This window comes from Miniopterus natalensis, chromosome 4, assembly GCF_054644295.1.
Source record: "Miniopterus natalensis isolate mMinNat1 chromosome 4, mMinNat1.hap1, whole genome shotgun sequence".
Classification (NCBI taxonomy): domain Eukaryota; kingdom Metazoa; phylum Chordata; class Mammalia; order Chiroptera; family Miniopteridae; genus Miniopterus; species Miniopterus natalensis.
Window position 1 is genome coordinate 78202806 of NC_142084.1, and position 20569 is coordinate 78223374.

The 20569-nt window shown below is 39.9% G+C and overlaps 1 protein-coding gene across 2 annotated transcripts; it reads left to right on the forward strand.

Annotated features, from left to right (window-relative positions):
* The first annotated feature begins 1734 nt into the window (after nt 1–1734).
* On the forward strand, nt 1735–20291 carry ZNF354C (zinc finger protein 354C). Of its 2 annotated transcripts, none has more exons than XM_087816891.1 (5): nt 1735–1822; nt 4054–4139; nt 13801–13927; nt 14383–14478; nt 18317–20291. In XM_087816891.1, the coding sequence occupies exons 2-5, from the start codon at nt 4107–4109 to the stop codon at nt 19711–19713; spliced, it is 1653 nt and encodes a 550-aa protein (XP_087673017.1). In that variant the 5' UTR covers nt 1735–1822; nt 4054–4106; the 3' UTR covers nt 19714–20291. The 2 variants fall into 2 exon arrangements, with proteins under 2 accessions (XP_087673017.1, XP_087673018.1); XM_087816892.1 differs by having other exon boundaries at nt 1776–1822; nt 4089–4139.
* The last annotated feature ends 278 nt before the right edge of the window (nt 20292–20569 follow it).

Genomic DNA, 20569 nt, shown 5'->3' on the forward strand with positions numbered 1-20569 from the left:
ATCTAATATAATCCAGTACTGAAGCCAGACAGGGAAGCTCAAGAAAGGAAAATTGCAGGCCAATATCATCCATGAACAGAAATGTAAAAATCTCAAAGCATTAGCAAATGTAACCCCAAAGTTCCTAAACATAGTTTAATACATCATGTAAATGTAGGTTTTTAAAAAAATGGGAATTCATGGTTTACTTAATATTTTAAAACTTACAAATGCTGTGCACCACCTTAACAGGTTAAAGGAGAGAAATCTGTGTGCCTATATCATCAAATACAGAAAAAGTGACCAAAATTCTCACCAGTCATGTTAAAACTTAAGCAGCAGTAGAAAGGAACTTTCTTAACCCTGAATGAGCTGAACATCACATTTAAGATGGAATGACCTCAGAGGTTGTACCCAAGGGCCATTCCAAGGTCAACATTGTGCAGGCCACTGCTGAATTTCAATGTGTCTCATTAATAAAACTGTAACACCTCTCTTCTGTCTACACTTGCTCTTTCCATTCATCTCCCTAGATCACCAGAGGAAGAGACTGTTGGTTCCTGTCACAAGTAAGGAAACAGGAAACCAAAATATGTGTATCCTAAGAGAACTAGACAAAGAAGTAAAAATTAAGTTGTCAACATATTTTCTATGCCTAATTTAACTTATTTTCAAAGAGCTGTTCAAAATCTAGGCAAAAGAGGAAGATTTACATTTTCATACTTGTTAATAGGCCATTTTCAAAGCAACCTGAAAAAGGAAAATGTGCTTTAACTTTTATTATAATATGGTCTATGTGCCTGATATATTTATAGTATTTCAAAGTCATTAGGTTATTTTGAAATGTCCATTTATCTTTTCAGGTGGTTTGGACTCATCTCATTGGCTGTTGCATTATTAAATAGATGTTTTCTCATAAAGAGATCTGTGAAATGAATGGGCTGTTTTTTCTATATTGCCCCTCCACTGGTTTGTCAGATGTTTCCTCATTATTAGGTTTATGCTATGCTTTTTAGGTAAGAAAACCATTGAATAACATTGTATTCTCAGTTCATTATGAAACTGGACACACGGGGTCCGAGGCACCTGTCACTAGAGCCAAATTAAGCAGAGACAGGGTTGAATCATGTGAGCACATTCTGTTTATTAAAGATCAAAAACCTTGCAAAAGCACACAATTATTTTACATACATATGGAGTACCCATCAAGATAAGCAAGGGAATGCTTAACAAAATTTAGAAAAATGAGTGGGGAGCACTGTGGACAAGGCTTCCAAAGTTCTGATCAAGTTCTCTTTTGTAAGTAGAGTTTGGTATATGGGTATTCTTTTTATTATTCTTAAACTGTACCTACGTATACATTATGTGTATGGCACACACCAAAATAATTAAAACTAATCATAAGCTGATGGGAGCTAGTTAAGCACTGATCCTCTTAAAGGTGTCTAAACTCAGGTTTTGTTTTTTCAAGTCACTTTCCCTGACCAACAAACCGAGTCTGCTGGCTGGTATAGGCAGGCGGCTCTCGGAGGGGACCAGCGGCCTCATTGCTCACGTCGGCCCCCTCTCCCAGGGCAGCTCCCACGTGCACAGCTGGCTAGCCCGCGAGCTGTGAGACTGCTCACCTCCCGGAAGTGGTCGCCTCGCGGCGCCCTCTGGGAAGTGTAGTCCCAGCCGTGACCGGAGACAATTCTCCCGTAGTCGATGGGGCGGCGGGGACGGCTCACTGCTGCTTTGGGGCTTGCGGCGCGGGTCGTTCGGCCTCCGCTTGGGCGTCCAGCCGTGGGCTCAGAAGCTCCCCGGGCTTTTCCGGGCTGTGGGCGGTACCAGCGCCTATCTCCGCGTGAGTGGGGAGTGTGCAGGGTCGAATAGGGCAGGGCTGGGCCGGGGACACGCCCGGAGCCCGTGGTCCCGGCGGCCTGAGCCGCGACGCCCTGCAGGGAGGGAGGCTGGCGTTCAGGGACTGCTGTGGGCGGGGTCTTTTGTGGCTCTCTCTCCCAGGTCCGCTCTATTTTCAGGGTCTTTTAAAAAAATTAAACAATAATGTATCCCTATTGTTGAAAGTATTACAGATGTCCCTTCTTCCTCCCCCCCATTGACCCCTCCACTCGGCTCCCACCCCCGCCCCCAGGCAGAGTCCTTTCTCCTGGGGTCGATGGGGTGCGGGACCGCACACCGCTTCTTTGGGGCTTGTGGCGCAGGTCATTCCGGCTCCTACAAGGCGTCCTGCCCAGGAGCCTACCGTGGGCTGAGGAGCTCCCCTGCCTCTTCTGGGCTCCGGGCGGTGCTGGCGCCTTTCTCCGTGCGGGTGGGAAGTGTGCGGGGTCGTATAGGGCCCGGGGGGCCGGGGACACCGGGAGCCCGTGGTTCAGGAAGCCCGTCCCAGCGGCCCGAGCGGGCAGTGCTCTGCGGGGGAGGGAGTTGCAGGTGCCGGGATTGCTGTGGGTCGGGGTCTTTTGTGGCTGTATTTTCTGGGTCTCCTAAGTGAAACAAAAAAACACAATAGCTAATACCTATGGAGAACTAACCCGTGCCAGGCACTGTTCTAGTGCCTTAGATCAGTGATTTTTGACCGGTGTGCTGGTCCAAGGGTTTTTAAAACATGCAATACCTGACTAGTCCGGGGCATTGACCTCATGTCCCTTAGGATATCAAATAAAAAATGACAACTGCCAATACAACAATAGCTGTGGGGTGTGAATGAATCAAAAGTATACCTATTTTTTTGTCAGATCAGCAAAAATATATATTTTTGTGTGCCGCAGAATTTTATAATAGTTTATTTGTGCCATGAAATAAAAAAGGTTGAAAATCGCTGCCTTGGAATAATTAACTCATTTTACCCTCCAATCACATGTAGGTTGGCTGTCCACTGCCCCCATTTTACAGATAAAGAAACTGAGGCAAAGTGGCCAGGAAATATACTACATTTAACTGGGGCCTTGGACTCCGACCAGGATTCCCTTCCAGGCTCCAATACTTACCATTCTGTTTCTTTGGGAAAATTACCAAGTTCCCTAGTTCTCAGTCTCACATCTGTAAAATGGAGTAGCAATACTTATTTTTTAGAATTGTTTTGAGTATTAAAAATAATACATGAGAAGCACTCAAGATTCCTGGCGTGGAGCAGGTGTGCATATAGTATCTATAATTAACTTGTACAGCAGCTGCCCTCAGGCTGGTTGAGGTGCACCATCCAAAGTATACCCTATACCCAGTCTGTTGAGCTCTCACTAGGTGCTATACCCCAATCACCCCATGCAAACTCAGGCAGCCAATGCAGGCAGCTGGGCCAGGGCCCTTTTCTGACACTTGTCTGGCTGCTCCAGGCACTCCCTTACCTTGCTCTCCCAATCCGGCTTTGGTTATGAGAGGCTGAGGGCTATTCTGATCTGTGGATGCTACAGGAGGAGGCACCAGTGGAATCTGTGGTTAGGAGGGACAACAGAGTAACACTCTGGCATGCATCTTGTGTGAGAGGGAGTGGTTTAACCATATTACCTTAGGTGAAGTATGCTAAGGTAGATGCAGAGAGACAGACATGGAAAGTTTGCAGGTTATATTTTACTCACAGTTTGAGGGAGAACACAGGACTCCAGGCAAGCCACTCAGGGGAAGCACCTAGATCTGTCATGAAGGAGAGAGAAAGGGAAATGTGGGCAAGCATATTTATCGTGGTTTCTTCTGGAAGGAAAGGGCTAGGCAGGATAAGCAGGCTCGTGTTTAAAAGTGGCAGCCTGGGAAATTCATGTTCTCTGTGATTGTTAGAGTGTATAGTTTAAAGCTGTCTAAGGACTCCAGATATCTATGGATGAGTCACAATTTGCTAATTGACCCTCAGCGGATGTTAAAGCATCAGTTTACAGAAATTAGAAGTATGGTTAACACAAAGAGGAAAAGGAGATTGACAAATTGTCTTGGCGATTCTTGGCTTGATACCTTTTTACATGGTTTGCAACATTTATGTGGACTGGCTTTGTTGAGATCTGATGGACATTATGGGTGGTTGTAACTTCCTCTCTCTAAGCCATTCCTTGACACCAGAGTTCCTCATGACACTTTTTCCCTCTCCAGATTGACCTTGACAGCACTCTGCTCTCCCTTGGCAGGAAACTAAGAAGGAAAGAATGGTCGTGGATTTGCTGCCTGCTCAGGTGATGGTAAGTGAAGTTTGTCTTTTTCATGATTTGCCTTCTGGGTTCAGAGATGGCGGGCATGTTGCCATTCTCTGTCCAGGTACTTGTCTTTCCAACGAAAACTGGAGAATCCAGAACCTTGTAACTTTTCCCCAGTGTACTGGACTTATTGAGGGACTGCTGAGAAATGTATGCCCTTTCCCTAGGTCAGTTGTAATTCTCCCAAACTCACTTCGTGACCGGATCTTGGCTATTGTAAATAACGCTGTTAAGAGTAGAGGGGTGAATATATTCTTTCTGATTGGTGTTTCTGGATTCTTAGGATGTATTCCCAGAAGTGGGATTACTGGGTCAAATGGCAGTTCCATTGTTAAGTTTCTGAGGAAATTCCATACTGTTTTCCACAGTATGTGCACTCTGGTTCCTCTTTCTCCACATCCTCGCCAACACTTGTTCTTTGTTGATTTGTTGATGGTGCCATTCTGGCAGGTGTGAGGTGATACCTCATTGTAGTTTTAATTTGCATCTCTCTGATGATAAGTAACACTGAGCATTTTTTCATATGTCTGTTGGCCATCTGTATGTCCTCTTTGGAGAAGTGTCTATTCAGGTCCTTTTCCCATTTTTTAATGGGATTTTTTGTCTTTCTGGTGTTGAGTTGTATGAGTACTTTGAATATTTTGAAAATTAACCCCTTACCAGATGTATCATTGTCGAATATGTTCCCCCATACAGTGGGTTTCCCTTTCATTTTGTTGGTGGTTTCTTTTGCTGTGCAGAAGCTTTTTTATTTGATGTAGCTCTGTTTATTATTTTCCTTTGTTTTTTGTTTCTCTCGCTCTCAGAGATGTATTGGTGAAGATCTTTTATATGAGATGTCTGAGATTTTAATGCCTATGTTTTCTTCTAGGATTTTTATGATTTTGCGACTTACATTTAAGTCTTTTATCCATTTTGAGTTTATTCTTATGTATAGTGTAAGTTGGTGGTCTAGTTTCACTTTTTTGCATGTACCTGTCCAATTTTCCCAGCACCACTTATTGAAGAGACTGTCTTTACTCCATTGTATGCTCTTGCCTCCTTTGTCAAATATTAATTGACCATATTGGTGTGGGTCGGTTTCTGGGGTCTCTGTTCTGTTCCATTAGTCTATATGCCTGTTCCTGTGCCAGGACCAAGCTGTTTTGATTACAGTGGCTTTGTAGTTTAGTTTGATATTTGGTATTGTGGTCCCTCCAACTTTGTCCTTCTTTCTCAATATTGTTGAGGCTATTCGGGGCCTTTTGGGTTCCATATAAATTTTTAGAATATTTGTCCTAGATTGGTGAAATATGCCATTGATATTTTAATAGAGATTGTGTTGAATCTGTAGATTGCTTTGGTAGTATGGACATTTTAATGATAATTAATTCTTCCAATCCATGAACACAGTATATGCTTCCACTTGTTTGTATATTTTTCTATTTCCTTTTTCAACATCCTACAGTTTTCCAATTACAGGTGTTTTTCCTCCTTGGTTATGTTTGTTCCCAGGTATCTTATTTTTTTGTTGTTGCAATGGTAAATGGGATTTATTTTTAGTTTCTTGTTCTGAGAGTTCATTTTTGGTGTATAAAAATGCCATTGATTCCTGGATGTTAATTAGTATCCTGCTACTTTGCCAAGTTTATTTATTAAATCTAGCCATTCTTTTATGGAGTCCTTAGGGTTTTCTATGTACAGTATCATGTCATTGCAAATAATGACAGTTTTACTTCCTCCTTTCCAATTTGGATGGCTTTTATTTCTTCTTGTCTGATCGCTGTGGCTAAGTCTTCTAGTACTATCATGAATAAGAATGTTTCTTAAGGGAAACACTTAGTTTTTGCCCATTGAGTATGATATTTGCTGTAGGTTTTTCATTTATGGCCTTTATTATGTTGAGTTATGATCACTCTATTCTCATTTTGCTGAGGGTTTTTATCATAAATGGGTGCTGGATTTTGTCAAATACTTCTTCTGCATCTATTTATATTATTATGTAGTTTTTATCCTTCATTTTGTTTATGTTGTGGATCACGTTTTTGTTTTGATTTGTGAATGATGTACCATCCTTGCATCACCAGAATAAATCCCACTTGGTCATGGTGTATGATCTCTGTAATGTATTGCTGGATCCGATTTGCTAATATTTTGTTGAAGATTTTACCATCTATGTTCATCAGGGATATTGGTCTGTAATTTTCTTTCTCTGTAGTGTCTTTATCTGGTTTTGGAATTAGGATAATGCTGGCCTCATAAAAAGAGTTTGGAAGTCATTCTTCTTCTTGAAATTTTTGGGATAGTTTGATGAGGACAGGTGTTAGTTCTTTGAATATTTAGTAAAACTTGCTTGGGAAGCCATCCTGTCCAGGACTTTTGTTGCTGGGAGTTTTAAAATTACTGCTTCAATTTCATTAGTTGTTATCAGCCTATTCAGATTTCCTGTTTTTTCCTGGTTGAGTTTTAAAAGATTGTATGTTTCTAGGAATTTGTCCATTTTGCCCAAGTTGTCCAGTATTTTCTTACAGTGCTTTGTATTTCTGTGATGTGAGATGTTACTTCATCTCTTTCATTTCTGATTTTATTATTTGGATCCTCTCTCTTTGTTTCTTGATGAGTCTGCCTAAAGGTTCATGCATCTTGTTTATCTTTTCAAAGAACTAGCTCTTGGTTTCATTGATCTTTTGTATTTTTTTCTTAGTCTTTATGTCATTTATTTCCACTCTGATCTTTATTATTTCCTTCCTTCTACTTACTCTGGCTTTCCTTGTTGTTCTTTTTCTAGTTCTTATAGTTGTAGGATGAGATTGTTTATTTGAGTTTTTTCTTCTTTCTGGAGGTAAGCATGTAATGCTGTGAACTTCCCTCTCAGGACTGCTTTCACTGTGTCCCATAAATTTTGGGTTATTGTGTGTTCACTTTGTTTCCAGGAAATTTTTATTTCTTCCTTTATCTCGTTGGTAATCCATTCATTGTTTATTAGTATGCTTTTTAACCTCCATGTGTTTGAGTGTTTTGGGGTTTTGTTATTGTAGTTTTCTAGGGTAGATTTCTAGTGTCTTGCTATTGTGATCCAACAAGATGCTTGATATGACTTCAATCTTTTTGAAGTTAAGACTTATTTGGCGTCCTAACATGTTGTCTGTCTTAGAGAATGTTCCATGCGCACTTGAGAACAATGTATATTCTGCCGCTTTATGATGAAGTGTTCTGTAAATATCAGTTAACCCCACCTGATCCAGTGTGTCATTTAAGGTTGAGGTTTTCTTTTTGATTTTTTGTCTAGAAGATCTATCCAGTGATGTCAGTGGGGTGTTTAAGTTCTCTACTATGACTGTATTGCTTTTAATCTCTCCCTTAATGTCCTCCAAGAGTTTATTTTATGTATTTAGGCCCTCCTATGTTGGGTACATATATGTTTACAAGGGTTATATTTTCTTGTTGGAGTGGTTCCTTTAGTATTATGTTGTAACCTTCTTTGTCTATTTTAGGGCCTTTGTTTTGAAGTCTGTTTTATCAGATATGAGTATTGCTACCCCAGCTTTTTTTTGGATTCTGTTTGCATGAAATATTTTTCCATCCCTTCACTTTCAGCCTTTGTGAGTCTTTTGTTCTGAGGTGGGTCTCTTGTAGACAGCATATATATGTGTCATGTTTTCTAATCCACTCAGGGACTCTATGTCTTTTGATTGGATCGCTTAATCCATTTACATTTAAGGTTATTATTGATAGGTACTTATTTTTTGCCATTTTTTCCCTTTATACCTCTGTTCCCCTCTCTTGATTTCTTCTTCTTTAAGCACTCCCTTTAGCATTTCTTGCAGTGCTGTTTTGGCGGTACTGTACTCCTTTAGCCTTTTTTTCTAGGAAGCTTTTTATTTCACCTTCAGTTTTATTTTTTATTTTTTTATTTTTTAAAGAATATATCTTTATTGATTTCAGAGAGAGGAAAGGAGAGGGAGAGATAGAAACATCAATGATGAGAGAGTCATTGATCGAGCCCACAACCCGGGCATGTGCCCTGACCGGGAATCGAACCCTGATCGCCTGGATCCTAGGTCGATGCTCAACCGCTGAGCCACTCCTGGCCAGGCTCACCTTCAGTTTTAGATGATAGCCTTGCTGGATAGAGTAGTCTTGGATTCAGGTCCTTGCTTTTCCTTACTTTGAATACTTCATGCCATTCCCTCTGGCCTGAAGTGTTTCTGTTGAGAAATCAACTGACAGGCTAATGGGAAATCCCTTGTAGGTAACTTTCAGTCTCTGTCTTGCTGCCTTTAAGATTCCTTCCTTGTCTTTAATGTTTGTCATTTTGATTATGATGTGTCCTGGAGTGTGTCTCTTTGGGTTAATCTCCTTTGAGACTCTCTGTGTTTCTGAACTTGTCTGACTTTTCCCTTCACCAGGTTAGGGAAGTTTTCTGTCATTCTTTCTTTAAACAGGTTCTCTATTCGTTGCTCACTTTCTACTGTCTCTTGTACCCCTAACATACAGATGTTATTACATTTCATGGTATCACAAAGATCCCTTAAACTATCCTCCTGCTTTTTAATTCCTTTTTCTTTTTGCTGCTCTAATTGGGTGTTTTTTCCTACCTTGTCTTCCAGATCACTGATTTGAGCCTTTGCCTCATTCAATCTACTTTTGTTTCCTTCCAGTGTATCTTTATTTTTTGTTAATCCTTACCCAAGGATATTTTTTCCATTGATTTTTAGAGAGAGTGGAAGGGAGGGAGGAGGAGGAGAGAGAGAAACAATGTGAGAGAAACACATCGATTGGTTGCCTCTCGCCTATGCCCTGGCCAGTGCCAGGGATCGAACGTGCAACCTAGGTATATGCCCTTGACTGGGAATCGAAACTGTCACCCTTTGGTGTGTGGGCTAACACTCTAACCACTGAGCCATGCTATCCAGGGCATCCAGTGTATTCTTGATGTCAGATATGGTCTTCATTTGGTTTTTGTTTTTGCTTTCTATTTCCTTTTTCATGCTGTTACAGTTCCCGTTAAGTTTCGTATAACTCTCACTGTTTCTTGAGCATCCTTATAACTATTACTTTGAACTCTATAGCTGATAAATTGCTTGCCTCCATTTCATTTAGCTCTTTCTCTGGAGCTTCCTCCCTTTCTTTCATTTGGGGGTTTCTTTGTCTCCACATTTTTTGTTGTCCCTTTGTTTTTGATTCTATATAGTAGATGGAACTGCTATGCCTCCCAGTCTCTGTGGTGGTGCCTATGTAGCAAGTGTCCTGTGGGACCTAGTGGTGTAGTCTCTCTGATCTCCCGAGCTGGATGCTCTAGGAATGTCCCTTGTGTGGGTTATTTGGGCCCTCCTGTTGTAATTGAGTCCTGATTGTTGTCCCATTTGTGGGTGGGGTCTCCCCTTGGGTGGCTAACTGAAGCTCAACCCCGACCACATCATGCAAGCTGTGGCACAGGTGCTGACAGAATAAAAAACACAAAGCAAGAAACAAAACAAAAACATACAATGAACCCCACTCACAACAACGTTAACCACAAAAGAAAAGATAATTGGGAAAGAAAAGTGAACAAGAATAGAAAAGAAAAGAAAAAGAAAAAAGAAAGAAAAGAAAAAAGAAAAAAATATGAGAAGAAAAAAGTGAAGGAAAAAGAATATGAAAGGAAATAATGGAGAGAAAAAATAAGAAGAAAGAATAAGAAAGGAAATGGGTTAAAAGAAAAGAGGAAGGACAAAAAATATGAAAAGGAAAGAAGAGAAAGAAGGAGAAGGAAGAAGAGTAAGAAAAGGAAAGAAAAGATAGATATGAAAGAAAAAAGAGACAAAAACAACAAAGCAACAAAAACAGAAAAATAAAAATAATGCAAAAAATGAAAAAAAGTAGCAAAGTGGAATTTGTCTCGGTGGAATTTAGCGTCTCCCGGGAGCTCCCTTTGAACCCTGCTCCTGTGTTGACTGAGACTGACTGTTTTTCTGCCGTTTCTGAGCCTTTCCGGGGGTACTTTGGTGATAGCTACTATCAGAATCTGTCCATGTTTGGCTCTCAGCTACCTGTATGAAGCTTCAAGCAATGGTGCAGTTTGTGGCTTTGTCCACAGGGCCTGGCTGTGCATGGGAGGGGCCAAGCTGCCCTCGAGGGCCGGCTCGGTGGCAGTGTGGGGCCCAGGGTGAGGTCAGCAAACATTCCCAGGCACTCATACTCCACCTCTGCCCGCCTCTGCCCGCCAGCCAGCTATCAGACTTAGTCACCGAAAGGCTATTTCTGAAAAGGCTTTTGGCAGAATTGGGAGGTTGAGACCTCTAGGTCTCCCTTGAAGAGGTAATCCATTCAGTTTTCAGGGAAGATGCTGGGTGTGCTCCCCCATCCCAGGGCCACTCGTCTGAGTCTGTCCCAAAATATTTCCCGGACCTCAGCAGGGCGGAGCCCCTTGTATGCAGTCTGGTGGGGTCTGCTGGAAGCCAGGAGAGTCTATCAGCTCTCCTATGAGGGGGAAGCACCAGTCAGGTTCCTGGGACTGTGTGGGGAATGACCCCACCCCAAAGCCAGTCACTGATGCTGCCTGTGACTTCAAACCCGTAGTCTTGGCCTCATCTGCTGTCTGCCCACAGGGGTGGAGGTGCAGGGTGGGGCAAACGGGATTTCTGAGGGTAGGATGAACTGTATCCCTGAGGATGGGGTATTTGCCTTTCCCCAGGCTGTTCCTCCTGGGAGGGCCTTGTTCTTCTTTGGAGAAATGGCTGCTGCAGTATGGGGTGGGCGATGAGTGATCACCGGTCTCCCGGCTGCTGCTTTTCCGGGTCTCCCCACAGTGCTTCCCACCCCAGCCTCTCCTCAGGCAGTTCCAGTCCACACCTCCTTCCCTTCACCAAAGCCTTGGGTGAGTGGCTACAAACGAAAATCCTGTACCCTGGGTTTAAAAAAAGAAAGTAGCTTGATCTCCACCAGGCTCAGACTCTCCTCTGCAGCTAGACACCCCGCTGCCTTTCATTGCTGGATGTTATGTGGGCTGCTGTTCTGGTGCCCTGGGCTGAGAAGCCCAGCCTGGGGCCCAGGCCTTGCTCCTCTCAGGGAACCCCACTCTCCCCACAGCTGAGAAATCCCTCCTCACCCTCAGCCTGCCGCAGGGATACTGGGCCAACACCACTCCTGACCCCACCCTTCCTACCAGTCTCCTGGTTGTTTCTGCCCTTCCTTGTTAAAAGTCTCCTTTTCAGCTAGTCTTCAGTGGGTAATTCCGGGTGAATGTTTCCCAATTTAGTTTTATTTCCAGTTTGGTTCTGGGAGGAGGTGTAAGAAAGATCTACCTACTCTGCTGCCATCTTGAAAGCCCCCTATTAAATCTTAATAAATGCTAGCTGTCACTGCTGTTAGTGGCAGCGGCAAGTAGCATTATTTTAGTACCTGCCAAATTTTGAATATCTCTCCTCACTAGGCTAGATTTTACTTTGACCCTTTAATTATAAGAAGATGGGTGTATTCAGGGAACCAAAATGCAGTCCAAAGCAGTACCCAGCGTTTACCTGGGTGACCCTCTGCAGATGTAGACTTGTTACTGTCTGAACTTCCCACATCCCCAGCCCGCAGAGGCTGACTTGATTTTAGCTAAGGGCAGCTGGAGAGGAGTGTGTTCGAAATGATGCCAAATGGGAACTCTAATCTTAGGAAGGAAATGAAGATGATTAGAATAGTGGCTTTCTGGATAAATAGAAAATACTCTTTACTCTCCATTTCTTTAAAAGGCATATACTTTTTTAAAGCAAACATATAATACTGCATTATGGGATTTGTAATGTAGGTGGATGTAATGTATATAACAACTGTGGATATAGATGCATTTATATCTGGACTGGAAAAGCTCTGCTTTGTCTCTGGGGTGCCTGGATAACTTTGACTTCTGGCCAAGGTAAGAGTAGTGAAAATACTGTTTAAGATATAAATGCTACCCCCAGGGAGGGTCATCTTCTTCACTGATGGTTTGCAGCTGATGTACATGGTTTGACAAGCCTTGATTGATACACACAGGCCCCTGCTGAGAGTTTCTCCTTTGAGGTCTCCCAGACAAGATTCCTTGTGTGGATCCAGACTCAGCACAGCCTGCACATACAATAGGATGGAGGGCCTGGAATGTCTCTTGCACCTCCACTGCTTTCCTGTGTGCGCTCTGTCTTGCTGCACTGTACCCTTTGCCTCCCATGAACAAGCTCAGTGCAGTCCTGTGAGCCCTGTCAAAAATCTAAGCTGGGAAAGTGTAACTATAGCATGAAGAGGGGTGGTGGTGTTCTCACCTACTTGTAGGTTCTTGCATTCTTTGTGAAACCATATATTACCTCTAAACAGACTATAAAGAGCTAAAAATGTATATTGTAATTCTCAGAGATACCATTAAAAATGCAGAGGTATAGCCAAAAAGTCAATATATAAATTAAAGTGGAATCTGAAAATATTTTAAAAAAGCACACACACTGTAAAAAAATGTAAGCCTAATGAAAGGGTATAAAGTAATCAGTGAAAGATTGCTTTTCTGTCCTATTCGCAAATATCAGAGAATCATCAGAGTGGATGGCCTGATGTATTCTTCCAGAGGCTTTTGCCTGCATATGTATTTTACAGATAAAGAAGTTTTTAACAATAGTAGATTGTTGTGTAGCTTGCTTTCTGGCACACACATATGAATCAACAATATTTTAAGGTCCAATTCTAATGTCAGACACACAATTCTAATGTCAGACACACAAATGATTATTTCTTGTAGTAGAATCCTAGGAGTAGAATTGCAAGGTCAAAATGATGTATCTATCACATTTTGATAGACTCTCAACAAAATGCCCCCCAAAAACATCTTACTGTTTTTCACTCCCTTCAGCTCATCTGCTTAACCTGTTTGCTTTCTCACATTTTGGGGTTTAAACTGGAGTTCTCTTGGAGGAACTTAACATTCTCAACAGTTCCCTCTTGCACCATAGTGTCTGGCATGAACAGTTCTTTGTTGTTGTTTTTTAAAATTTTCATAGTCAATGGAAACCCATCTGACAATATAGCTCAGAGATCTGTTTCCCTGAATTGAGATCTGAACTCCCCACTTTCTAACAGTACTTTGGGAAGGTTACTTAACCTTTCTGAACAATTTCTTCATCTGTAAAGTGGTTTAATCACAGTATCTTCCTCATAGGGTTGCTATGAAACTTAGTATATACAAGTTCCTATCATACTCTCTAACATATAGTATTCAATAAACATCAAGTGGTACTCTTTTTATTATGTTTCAAACTCCTTTGTTTCTGTTTTACTGAAGGTATTTTCCCCAGTTTCCAGCATTGCTCTAAATATATTCTGATTTTTTTCATTAATTTAATTTGGATTTTGAGTGGGAGGGAGGAAGTAAATATATGTGCTCAGTTACTTTGACAGATGCCAGGCAGGATTTAAATTCCCTGTTGGCAGGGACTTTACCTTCCCCCTAATCTCACAGCAGGTGGTATGTGTCTTTCTTCCCACTGGATACTCAATAAATATTGTTTAATAGATGATGGTGGTTCCAAAAATAACACACATAGTTGATTTGAAATATTTAGAATCCTGAGGCATTTTCAGAATTGGTTGCTACACATCCCCTTGTCACCTTGTTACAGAGCCTTTCAGTGGAGAAGATGGTTCTGGATGAACAGGGATGGCTTTGCAATTACAGGTGTCTGTGACATTCCGGGATGTGGCTGTGCTCTTCAGCCAGGATGAGTGGTTGCACCTGGACTCTGCGCAGAGAACTTTATATCGGGAGGTGATGCTGGAGAACTACCACAACCTGGTCTCTCTGGGTAAGGAGGTTTGCCTCGAATGAAGATTCTGCTGGGGGAACACGTTAGAGCTCCCTGTTTGGGTTTCAGAGTCTGCAGTTTTCACCCTACTGTGCCCCTGGGAAAGGATGAATCTCTGTAGAGTTGACAGTATACATTTTTGTTGTGATACCCTTCATGCTATTCTTTTCTCCTTCCTGTGCCTTCCTCCCACCCCACCTCCCAGTCAGAGTTTCCTCCTACTCCAATGGGTAGATTCTGGAAAACATATAAGATTCCTGTCCTAGAGGCAATGTAGCCAGGTCCTATACTGTTTCTGAGCTGAGACCCACCTTCTGATCCATCCCTGAACTCCCCCTCCCCCCAAAAAAATTCTTGTACTGCCTTCTCTGGCCCCTAACCTCTGCCCTCTGTGTGAATTCTGGATTTACTCTTCATGCCATTTGTTCAAACTTCATTTTCTTCCTCATGAGCAGGGATTCCATTTTCAATACCAGAGGTGATCTGCCAGTTGCAACAAGGAAAAGATCCCTGCATGGTGGGAAGAGAAATTCCTCAAGACACCTATCTAGGTGAGTGAGTGACTGGGAAGTCACAGGGTGTCTTATACATGAGTAGGTCAGGAAGAGGCAGTGCTCTGGAAACTCCTGGAAATTCTGAGCCCTTACTGAAATGTTCAGGGCTGCCTGATAGAAGCCTCTTTGGTTGTAATGGTTTTCTTTGCATCAATTAGGTCCTTGTCTTGACATTTTTCTTCTTATACACTCTCTGCCCCTTTCCTTTTCTTGCCTCATTCACTTCTATAATCTTTGGTCTCTTGCCCTTCAAGTTTTTCTTTCCACCTGCATTTACATAGGTTCATGTCTGACAGATATTAAGTACTTGACACCTTTTGCTGCCATCCATATTTTGAGTTCTTTGTTATTTTTTTCACCTATTTCACCAGCCACGTATTTCAGAGTATTATCAATGCTCCTATGTATCTGATTTCTCAACATTTCCTTTTTGTCTTCTTGAAGATCAGGCAGTCATCTCCCACTGTTACATTCAACTAGTTGTCATTAACATAACCACTGCAACTTTTCTAGTCCAGGGATTGGCAGATTTTTTCTGTAAAGGGCCAGATAGCAAATATTTTGGTTTTGGGGGCTCTGTGGTCTCTATTGCAGCCATTTAACTTTGTCATTGTAGTGCAAAAGCAGCCAGAGACATGACTTAAAGGAATAGATGTGGCCGTGTTCTAATAGAACTTTACAACAGCAGGTGCTTCAGAGACCTGGAGTTTGCCAGCTGTTCTTCTAGCCCAGTCTAATCTAGCGGGTCTTTATCATAAAACTGTAGGGTGTTAGAGTTGAAGGATCATTTAAAGGTGATCAAATTTAGATATCTCTTTTTATATCTGAAAAAACAGCATCAGAGATTTAAAAATACTTCAATCACAGAGCTAGAAAACTGGAATGCAGTGATATAAAACTGTATTACCAGTGTCATTTCTATTCACCATGTGACATAGATTTGCAATATTTTGCTTCTATCTTTGTGGCTGGACCTTAAATCTATGACTCTTGCTTTCATTGTTGTTGTTTTTTTCTCACTCTCTCTACAAATGCTTTTCTTAATACAATTTTCTAATTTCAGCCCCCCCCACCACTACTAACAAGTCTTATGAACTATAGGAACATTACCCTCTCTGAGCCTTTTTCTTTTAACCACCTTCTATGCCACCAGCAGAGTGATTTTTTTGAAACTTAAGTGTTAATCCTAGACCTTAACTGACTTCATTGTTTCCCCATTATCCATGGAGTAAAGTAAAATTCCTTAATGGGACATAAACTTACTTTATAGCTTATCTTCATATTCCTTTTTAGCCTCATCATTGGCCGCTTTAACTTCAACTCCATGTTCTGGGCAAACCTGCATACTCATTAACATTTGTGTGTTATACCTTCAGCTTGAAGTACCTCTTCCATCTTGTCCACTGGAAAACTACTTATCCTTCAAGATCCATTTGTCTGCCTAAAATGCCACCTTTTACATGTAGGTTTTCTTCATATTTCCTACTTCCCAATCAGCATTAGTTTTCAATTATTTGCATTGATATAGCACTTTCTCCATACCTTGAATATATTCATTACAGTATCTAAAATAAGGAATTATAGTTATTTTAATTATTATCATCTTCCTAATTATATTGCACATAGTTAAGGAATCCTATGCCTCTAGCATCTAATACATTGCATTTGGTTAATATTTAAAAAAAATATAATTGAATTGCCTCTATGATTAGCTCAGTGCTAATGAGGCCCAAAATCAAGTATTCAGTCCAGACAGACCATTGAAACTACGTCATTTTTTAGATTCCATCTGTCCTTCCTCTTATCCAAGCTGCCTACTAAAAATGACCATTTTTTTGTATCACTACCTGCTTAAAAACTTACAACACCTTCTGTTATCTGTATTATTATTTTAAATTCCTCTGTGTTTGGCCTCACCCTGCTTAACAACATTTTAAACTAATTCCAACCTGGATTTTCTTCGTTAGTCAATAAGTCTCCCCTAAATAGGTTTATTTTCTCACAGATGACTTTGGGCCTTCTTTCTGGCTCACAGAATTCTTTTTTTCTATTGAAGTCCATCCTATCATTATTGTCCAACTTCCTTCACAAAACCATTCTTTACTAATAAAGTTGGGATTGGTATCTTCATTCTCTGACCTGCATTATACAGTTGAGGCTTCTCATGTCATGGAAGAATCAACTATTACTCTTTGGTCATTTATTTAATATTCTCATTGCTGATTGTTCAATAAATGACTGATTGAGTCTCAGAAGTCCAGCTTAAAAGGAGAGAATCTCCCTTTAAAATAATTTTTCCAACTTACTCTGCCTATTCATTTATTATTATTTTTTACTTCAGACATTTGATTGCATCCTTGCCTTGTGCACAATAAGGAATTAACACACACACAAAAATCATAAACATATCCACTGTTCTCCTTGAACAAATACTTGAATTATTTTTTACAAACTTTATATATGCAAGTTAAGTGATAGAATGTATAAATAAAATGTTTGAAATTCTAAGAAGGAGATGGTGAATTTAGGCTTAAATAATTAAGTTTCTGTAGGAAATGGGATCAGATTAGTAGGGTAATTTTATTGATAAGCAGGGAAGGCCATAGTGTGGCAAAGGATAAAAAGAGAGAAGGGACCCTGGCTGATCCTTAAAAACCCAAAGTGCTAAGTTCCCAAAGATACCCTTAATAAAGACAAATCTGTATTGTTTTTTACAGATTTATAGTCTGTATTTCTTGTTCTTCTTACTATTTACTTTCAGTAAATTGGATGGATTTTTAAAACATAAATAATCCAATTGTATTTTATTTAAGTTCCATAGTTTATTTAAGTATATACAGTTACCTAATTACAATGATCTAATTTTAATCTGTTTTCAATTATGGATTGATTGAAGAAAGCCAGTTTTTAATGCAGAGCTCCTTAGAGTCAGCTGAAGCTAATCTTTTTACTTACAATCAGATCCAAGCTTGGGGCTTGGGCATATTTCAGAACATCAGGACATATTGACTTTCATTAGTCTCAAAAGATTCCTACAAAGAGAGTTCTGTCATCTGGTTGCAACTTATTAGAATAAATGAATATGTCTATTTCTCCTCATGATCAAATAGAAAATGAGAAGGATAGTATGAAAAAAAGTTATTCCTCCAATCACAAGGTATAGATTGTTGCACATGGCTGACTTACTTCATATTTGTCTCTGCTTTATAATTAGCATCTTGAACTTAGATCAGATATCAACACAGTCATGCTTCAGGGCTGTTAAAAGTTTTAAAACCTGAACTTCCTCTTTTTAATAGACTTTTCCTTTTCACAGACTGGTATGAAATCATTCACATGCAAAATCACAAAATTTAAGAAAAACATTGCAGATATTTAAAAATTCTTGTGTATAGAGTTTCAGTGAAAGCATGGGGAAAAATGTAATAAAACCAACATTTGAGTAGAAAGGAGAAAGTAAAGGAAAGTTATCTGCCTCATACCTAACATACTCAGAGTAGGAAATAAAGCTAAACTGAAGTATCCCTTAGTATTCAACTTGAGCTTGTAATTTTTCTGAATATTCACACCTTCTACTCAACCAGCTATGTCTATCTTTACTTTCTCTCAAGTTGTGATCTCTTCATTTTGAGTGTTAATTTGTCTAGTGTATTCTCCCTTACCATTCTTTAACCTATAAATCTCTTTTCATTCCCTCCTGTTTTTCTCCAGATTCAAGTCAGAATCAGATGGTATCAAACCTCTTTCATATATATTATTGTCAATTTTAGTGTCCCACTGATGCATGTTTACCTCTTCCAGCAGTATAGGCATTAATTCTTCTGATTCATTCTAGATTTCAAGACTTGGCCTGAAATAGAAGCATTGCCTCCCAGACAGGACATTTTAATAAAAGAAATGTCTCAGAAAATAATAAAGAAAAAATTCACTAAGTTTGGTCATTGGGGCACCAAGTTTGGAGAAACTTTGGAATTTGAGAGCAGAACAGAACAGAAACAACAGAAGAAACCTTTTAGGCAAATGGTAGCTTCACACAAGAAAAACATCTGTGGTAATGGAAACCATATAAGTCTTGAACTAGGGAAAGTCTTATTTATAAATACAGTTCTTGTTACACAACAGAGTGTTCCAATAGAAAGGACAGACAATATATATTATACTTTTGCGAAAGATTTCAAACAGGATGATGATCTAGAGAAATGTTTACAAATTTATTCTGGAGAAAAGCCTCATATTTGTAATGATTATGGGGAAAGTTTTAGTCAGAGTCTTCATCTTATTGAACACCAGAGAATTCATAGTGGTGAGAAACCTTACACATGTAATGAGTGTGGAAAAAATTTCAGCCATAGATCATCCCTTCTTGCCCACCAGAGAATTCATACTGGAGAGAAACCTTACAAATGTAATGAATGTGAGAAAGCATTTAGCAGCAGTTCAACTCTTATCAAACATCTGAGAGTGCATACTGGAGAAAAACCCTATCAATGTAAGGAATGTGGTAAAGCCTTTAGCCAGTGTTCAACCCTCACAGTACATCAGAGAATTCATACTGGAGAGAAACTCTATAACTGTGGTGAATGTGAGAAGGCCTTCAGCTGTAGAGCAAAACTTTATAGACATCAAAGAATCCATACAGGTGAGAAACCCTATAAATGTAGTGAATATGGGAAAGGCTACAGCCAGCTTATATCCCTGGCTGAACATCAGAGGCTTCATACTGGAGAACAACTGTATAAATGTTTGGAATGTGGGAGAACTTTCACATGCATCTCAACTGTTGTTGAACATCAGCAAATTCATACTGGACAGAAACCCTATCAATGTAATGAATGTGGGAAAACCTTCAACCAATATTCATCCTTTAACGGACATTATAAAATTCATACTAGGGAGAAACTTTATACATGTGGAGAATGTGGGAAGGCCTTTGGGTGCAAATCCAACCTTTATAGGCATCAGAGAATTCATACTGGAGAGAAACCCTATCAATGTAGTCAGTGTGGAAAGTCTTTCAGCCAATATTCATTCCTGACTGAACATGAGAGAACTCATACAGGAGAGAAACTCTATAAATGTGTGGAATGTGGGAAAGCCTACAGTTACAGATCAAACCTTTGTAGACACAAAAAAGTTCACAATAAAGAAAAACTCTATAAATGGAAGGAATATGGGATCAGAGATTTCCTGGAGAAGATAAGCCCTGTGAGGTTTAATTTGTCTCTCGAATAATTCAAGACTTCCCATTGGAGAATAATCAGGAGAATAATAAATAAGGCACAGACTCCTGATAGAGTTTTTTACTTCTCTTGGAGAAAATGTGCTAGTTACAACTAAGTAATGATAAAATTGGTCAATGAGAATTTGAAAAGAACTGACTTGTCAAATTTTGTAAGAACCATTAAACTCGCCCTGGCTTGTGTAGCTCAGTTGGCTGGAGTATCATCCCATACACCAAAATGTGGCAGGTTTGATTCCTAGTCGGGGCACATACCCAGCTAGTGGGTTCAGTCCCTAGTCAGGGTGCATGTGGGAGGCAACTGATCGATGTCTCTCCCTTTCTCTCCCCCTCTCCTCTTCCCCCCTCCCCATTCCCTCTCCCTTTCCCTCCCTCTGTCCAAGACCAATAAAAAAAATTTTTTTTAAAAGAATCATTAAAACTCTAGGTTTATAAAAACAAAAAAATTTTAATTCATTAAAAAAATGTAAAAGCCAAACTTTTTTAAAAACCATGAACACAGTGGAATATAAATTTCATTTCTTTCTTTAGACTTTATTCCCCTTTTAAGAGTAAGCTTAAATATGCATTTAAAAAACAAAACATTGAGATATTACTGTGAATAAGTGTTGGACCTTATTTTCTAAAATGGCAGGGAGAAAATAGGATGTATTCTTTTTCATAAGGAGAAAGTAAAAATAAAAAGGATTTTTTTAAAATTCAAAATTTCACATGGAAATAAGCTCACTTTTTATGAACTGCCTTACCAGCAAGTTTTATATATACACATACAATTTTGTCATATATGCATATTTTTTCCAAAAGTCTCTGATTTTTAAAATGTGTTTTTATTAGAATTTAGTTTTGAAA

Bases quoted from the DNA above. Each gene is read 5' to 3' on its own strand.
- ZNF354C (XM_087816891.1), top strand. From the start codon at position 4,107: ATGGTCGTGGATTTGCTGCCTGCTCAGGTGATG. The intron at 4,140-13,800 runs GTAAGTGAAGTT...TTGCAATTACAG, and splicing joins TGCTGCCTGCTCAGGTGATG to GTGTCTGTGACATTCCGGGA. The intron at 13,928-14,382 runs GTAAGGAGGTTT...CCTCATGAGCAG, and splicing joins CCACAACCTGGTCTCTCTGG to GGATTCCATTTTCAATACCA.